The 6,693-nt window shown below is 34.9% G+C and overlaps 1 protein-coding gene across 4 annotated transcripts; it reads left to right on the forward strand.

Moving 5' to 3' along the window:
- The first annotated feature begins 554 nt into the window (after nt 1-554).
- On the forward strand, nt 555-3,196 carry LOC116169805 (cytochrome P450 9e2-like). Of its 4 annotated transcripts, XM_031485981.1 has the most exons (8): nt 652-1,182; nt 1,241-1,344; nt 1,397-1,563; nt 1,608-1,936; nt 1,983-2,382; nt 2,431-2,682; nt 2,736-2,876; nt 2,925-3,196. In XM_031485981.1, the coding sequence occupies exons 2-8, from the start codon at nt 1,313-1,315 to the stop codon at nt 2,939-2,941; spliced, it is 1,338 nt and encodes a 445-aa protein (XP_031341841.1). In that variant the 5' UTR covers nt 652-1,182; nt 1,241-1,312; the 3' UTR covers nt 2,942-3,196. The 4 variants fall into 4 exon arrangements, 3 of the variants coding, with proteins under 3 accessions (XP_031341841.1, XP_031341840.1, XP_031341842.1); XR_004145078.1 differs by lacking the exon at nt 1,241-1,344 and having other exon boundaries at nt 555-1,182; nt 1,983-2,386; XM_031485980.1 differs by lacking the exon at nt 1,241-1,344 and having other exon boundaries at nt 657-1,182.
- The last annotated feature ends 3,497 nt before the right edge of the window (nt 3,197-6,693 follow it).

Raw genomic sequence — 6,693 nt, forward strand, 5'->3', positions numbered from 1 at the left:
CTGATCCCTAATGGGCTCGTCGAATTGCAATTTATTAGAATTTTGGTGAGACTAATAGGTATAACATTTCTTCCAACATTTTTCTTACACTCTGCAAGCAGAGTTTGGCGGGGAACCCAGTTGTGTGATCTTATGTAATGACGGTCTATATTTTTTAGCGCATTTTCCAAAAGTCCGCAAAATTTTGCTGTCTCAAGGGGAGGCTAACTGGTCTCATAATTTGCATTTAGTGGTGCCAAGTAACATTTTTGAAAATGGGTGGGGGAGGGGCACACGTTCTACCCTTTATGGTATTTTAATGAAAGGTTCAGTAGGTGGCCGGAGGGTAGAGGGAGGCGGTAGAAATTAATTTTATCTTTCATGGTTTTTACCAACTACCGTCCTACTTCCTGACTCCTTATTATCAAAAGAGAGCTTTGGAGGGAGGGGGGATGGACTGGACATGGTACTCTAACAAAAGGTGTCAACGAAAGGAATCAATTTCTAACGATCATAGCCTCCTACTCCTTATCGTGATCGGATATAAATACTTCCATATCTTAAGAACAGATTGTCGGAGGATGGTACTCACAAAGAGCGATTGGGACGCTTGGAAGAAATGTATCTATGCATAGTCTGGTCGAGGTATCTCTATTGGTTGGTTAATGCCCATCACTAATCCTAATTCCATAAGATTGTCTGGCATGACGTCGTGTCGCTTATTGTGTTTTATTTTGAATTTGAAATTTAATTCCACAAAGTGGAGGAACTGATTCGATTGTACATTAATGGAATTTTCTTCACGATTGCACTGAAGCGTTATGCTATTGACAGAGTACTAGGTCACATAATGTGAAAGTTCAACGTGTTTGTGTAATACCAGTTATCGGCACTGTGAATAACTTATATCCCAATTATAGATAAGTTATATGTTTGTTTGAACCAAAGGGTTACTCTTTGCTTCAACTTTCATTTTTCAACTTAATCAAATCACAAAGAAATGTGGAGCTTTGTATTATTGGGGATTTTATTAATCCTATTAATAATCAGATATTACTTTTTATATTACAATTATTGGTGTGAACGAGGTGTTACAGCAGTTAACCCAATTTATACGTTTTACAATTTTACTGAACTTGTTTTTATGGTTACTCCAAGATTCAGTAACTTAAAGGACATTTATTTTAAACATCAAGATAAGAGGTATGCTTTTTCTAGTTCTTCTTTCTAATTCTTTTTTACATAGCTGTATAAATTATAGCTCTATTGGTTAGTGTGGTGATACCATTGTTTAAATAAGTACAATGTTCATATAAGGAGATAATTCACATGAATGCGTAATTTATACGCATGTGCCACACTGCTGTGAGATAGAAAAACAAATGTAAAGTAATAGTAGGTAATGTTTTATTTTCAGATATGTAGGTCTATTCCAATATTTTCGTCCAATTTTGATGGTACACGATTTGGATCTAATCAAGAAGATTACTATAACCGATTTTGAGTCATTTACCAACCACAATATCTACCCCAACGTTTTGTGTGCAGATAAACTATTTCAAAAAAATGTTTTTTCGATGGCAGGTATGCAAATGAAACGAAAATCGTCAATACATCTGCACTTCTAGCCAAAGACGGTTGGTATGAGCTTAGAGGAGCATTAACACCTTTCTTTACTGGTAGTAAACTTCGACGGTGGTATTCGCTAATGCAAGTGTGCTCAACACAAATTTTGGATTACTTAAACAGTTGTGAGAGGACAGATTATGTAGATGTGAGAGATCTATTTGAAAGATATTCAAACGATGTGATTGGTAGTGCAACTCTGGGGGTGTCCTGCAATTCAGTACTAGACAGAGATAATGCCTTTTTTCATGGATGTAAATCTTTAGCCGATTTTTCGGGAATGAAAGGAATTACTTACGTTGTCTACTCTTTATACCCTCGGTTACTGAAGGTTTGTGATAATGACACTATAATTGGTAACTGCATCGAATTTTTAGATCATAGCTCCAAGCTTATTAAAGTCGAAAATGACAAACTTCTTCCTTCAACTAATCAGAGAGAATATGCTTTACCGCTTAGAAAGCAATATTGTACGAGACGACATCGTTGGCTTGCTTAGTAAGTACGTACAGTCTGGCAGGAAAGAAACAAGTTTAAATGCTGGGGGGGTTTGCGATATGACTATAGAGGAAGTAACTGCTGGCGCTGGTACATTTCTAATAGCCGGATTCCAAACCGTGGCTTACACAATAACTACTGCCGCATACGAGTTGGCTCTCAATCCCGAAATCCAAGAGAAGGTTTGTACCGAAATAGAAGAGGTATTAAATGAGTACGATGGTGAACTTACCTTTGAAGCCATAAACTCGATGAACTACATAGAGAACGTCATTTTTGGTAGGTAAGTGTGGATAGTAGGGATTGTGATAAAAACCATCCTTGTAGAAGCTCTTCGAATCCATCTGGTTTTTAGTATTATCGATAGAAGATGTACGAAAAATTACACCATTGAACCGGTACATCCAGGCGAAAAACCTGTACATCTAAAGGAAGGCGACTGTGTCTGGATTCCTGCAGGTCCAATCCATCACGACCCAAAACATTATCCAAATCCGCAAAAGTTTGATCCCGATCGATTTGGGAAAAACAAACCATTTTCGTTGATGCCTTTTGGTATAGGACCTAAGAGCTGCCTAGGTAGATAGTATATATCGTTTGCTGGTAGTTTGGATTGGATTACTGGGTTTCAGGAGTAAGATTCGCTATGCTGGAGTGTAAGTTAATATTGGTAGAGATTTTGAGATCATTCGACATCGTGCCGGTTAAGAAAACGATCAGTAGCCTACCGACATTTAAAGACACGTCATTTGGATTGAGCCGTAAAACTTTAAGTAATAAAGTGTAATTTTTGTGGTTTTTCTATATGGTACTAATTATAGGTACTAATTTTAAATAAAAATGCAGCCAGAGAAAGATGTATATGTATCTCATGTTGCGAACAATATGCTCGCCAAGCCGGTCCTATCCACACCTGATATGGGAAAAGGAATTCACGGCTTTATTGGTAGAACAAGGGGAGCAGATTCACGTCGGTCGTCATTTGAACTATCAGGTTCCGTGGGTCAACTTTCTGTTGCTTATATAATTGGAACTTAAACCTAAAACGTTATACATAATTATTCGTTTTGTAAATTATAATATATTTGCTTTGTTTTCCATTTTCTATGAAGGGTAGGAATAGTAATTATTATCTTCAGGTTCTTGAGTCTTATAAGTTAAGCTACTGGACTTGTTCTTAGTGTCTATTTTAATAAAAGAAGGGATATTATGATATCCGCTTTTCCAGCTGCACTTTGCACGTGGTGAAATACCTTCTCATAAACCTATTTATGTCCTCAAAACATTTAATTTAGTAGGTTCGCGTCCTACCTATTGTTTCTTGAGGAAGGCCGCTATAACTTTGAAAATTTCATTAGAGATTTGTGTTGTGAATTCTTGTACTATATCAATTTGTTTATATGTGCCATTTTTCATTGATCGTATAACGTGGTACTTTAAACCACCGACCGCCGCGTGATGGGGCGGATTTTGGGAAAGAATAAAATAATTTTGAAATCTTTACTTTGGAGAGTACTAGGCAGCGCTTCCCTGAGTTATGAAGAATTGGTATCGGTTTTGTGTGATTGTGAAGCCATAGTTAATTCAAGACCAAGCACATATCTATCAGATGATCCAACTCTCCACTAATAGTAAATTATTTTCCACAAGAGCAACGGGATATTGGTATCCCTAACTTGGATGCAATTGATTTGTCATTTTTAAATTTTTCTAATGATGGGGGGGGGCTGGAGTTGTAAATAGTACTCTCTTCAACCTCAAATTTCCGTCCACCTATAACCGAATCGGGCCCATATCCATACATATATTCAGTGTATCAGTGCGCTTGTATTATGCCTTTATCTTGCTTATCAAAGTATTCGAACGTGTATAGAGTTGCGCAACAGTTATCCATTCTGATGTAAAATTTAAGAAATCATAGGTCAAAATTCAAAGTGACAATATTATTGCGATAAACATGAATGCATTACAATAATTGATTATTGAAACATTTGGCTACATTTTGTGTTCGAAATGTTTCATACCTCGTGTTACGTTAAAAGTTCATACAAGGTGCATGACTGTTAAATGACAAATTGGTGTAGATAATTACATATTAACTTAATAGTATGGAAGTTTGTTGTGTATCTGATAAAAGATTAGTCCTTGAAATTGTATTGGAGTGGGCCCATTGACTAAAAGCAACTCCTGAGATGCCGAGTGTTCAACGTTTTCAACCTCCTGACGGTGGCTACGGATGGATGATTGTGATTTCGTCTGTGTTGATCACTGTAAGTACATTGTTGTTAATTTAAATAAATAAATGAGTGCTAATGCTAAATTCACTTGTTGATTATAAAGGTATTTGTTACGTATTATGTGTACTTACTATACTATTTCAAGTAACCCCGCTGGACTTTTCTCCCTCACTATTGTGAATCAATTTAAGAATTGTCCAATTTAGGAGCTTTTCCTATCGCAAGCATAAAATGATGCTCATTTAAATCAGTAGGAATCTAAAATTTATTATGGAGTGACCAAGTCCACTTGGATTGAGCCACCCCACTTATTGCAATTACATTTTTGAGTGCGCGGGTGCACCATCCTGTTCAAACAATCAGTTTCCAATTATTGTTTTTTTGTGTGCCATATATCGTTGTAAACAGAGCTGGGCAGTATTCGATTTTGTAAATACTTTTTAGTATTCAAATCCTTTAAAGTATTCAAATACTTTGTAATTAAATACTTTTATGGAAGCAGTATTTGTATACTTCGCAAAGTATTCGAATACTTCGCATAGTATTTGGATATTTCGTAAAGTATTTGAATACTTCCTTTTTTACCAAAAATCGCCTGCACCAAAATTTCTCGGGAAAACACTTTTTCTTATTAATTTTAGTGCGTAGAATCCAAAACAATTCGTACTTTTTCGATCAGACTTCTCAATCAAAAGTTATAGACTAGAAACCAAATTCGAAAGAAAATTCAAAGGGCTGTAACTTTTGAACTAGTAGCCCAATCTTGGAACTGTTTGAAATTATGGATTCTACAGGCCACATTCTATAAGAAAATTTTTTCCGGGTCGATCAGAGACAATTTTTTTTTCGGGGCTCAAAAAAAGGCAGTGTATAACCTTCCTTTTTTACCAAAAATCGACTGCACCAAAATTTCTCGGGAAAACATTTTTTCTTATTAATTTTGGTGAGTAGAATCAAAAACAATTCGTACTTTTTCGATCAGACTTCTCAATCAAAAGTTATAGACTAGAAACCAATTTCGAAAGAAAATTCAAAGGGCTGTAACTTTTGAACTAGTAGCCCAATCTGGGAACTGTTTGAAATTATGGATTCTACAGGCCACATTCTATAAGAAAATTTTTTTCCGGGTCGATCTGAGACAATTTTTTTTTCGGGGCTCAAAAAAAGGCAGTGTATAGCCTTCCTTTTTTACCAAAAATCGACTACACCAAAATTTCTCGGGAAAACACTTTTTCTTATTAATTTTGGTGCGTAGAATCCAAAACAATTCGTACGTTTTCGATAAGACCTCTCAATAAAAAGTTATGGACAAAAAACAAATTTCGAAAAAAAATTCAAAGGGCTGTAACTTTTGATCTAGTAGCCCAATCTTCAAACTGTTTGAAATTATGGATTCTACGGGACAAAATCTATAAGAAAATGTCGATCTCAGACAATTTCTTTTCCGGCCTCAAAAAAAGGCAGTACTTTTAAGTTATTCAAATATTTGAGAACAATTTAGAAATGTTTAGGGAAAGTTTCCATTGTCACAAAATCAAATATAAAAATCCGATACAACTGAATACCGAACGATCCTGGAGTGAAACTTTTTGACTCGATAGTCCACGTAACTTAAAAACAATAGGGACCTTTCTTATATCCTTAAGACCATTGTGTACCAGTTTTCAAAGTGATCGCACGTTTCTAAACAAACTATCATGCACACGGACAAACGGATGGTCAAAAAAGGATCTGTTCCAAAATCGCTAGGATTAATTTCAGAAAGGCGTACGTATCATGTGCACGACGCTTTGAAAACTGGTACACGTATTCTTAAGGATATAACTGGTATAAGAAAGGTCCTGGTAGGTACCTCCTATATAATAATATAATAATAATAATACGCTTTTACTCCGCTTAAATTTGTATATAACAATAGAAATATAAAAAAAGCTAACCCCATACAAAGTATAACTTGATTTTTTAAGTAATATTAAGATTTTTATCTAGTATACTATTTTAAATTTTTAATGTATTTGAGTGACAACTATTTGAATACTTTTTACTGTATTCGAATACTTTTCAAAGTAAGTTAATGAAATACTTTTCAAAGTATTCGAATACTTATTATAGTATTCGAATACCTTTGATAGTATTAGCAAAGAGTAACCATAATACTCTTTGGTATTAGAATACCTTTGAAAGTATTCGAATACATTCTAAAGTATTTAAATACTAATTTTTTCAAGTATTTGAATACTTTTCAATGTATCTGTATGTAGGTAGTATTCGCTTGTGCTGGACGTAAAAGTATTTAGTATTCAAATACCTTTGATTTGTGTAAAGTATTTACTATTTAGTATTCAAATACTTT

The sequence above is a fragment of the Photinus pyralis genome, unplaced genomic scaffold, assembly GCF_008802855.1.
Source record: "Photinus pyralis isolate 1611_PpyrPB1 unplaced genomic scaffold, Ppyr1.3 Ppyr1.4_LG4, whole genome shotgun sequence".
NCBI lineage: Eukaryota > Metazoa > Arthropoda > Insecta > Coleoptera > Lampyridae > Photinus > Photinus pyralis.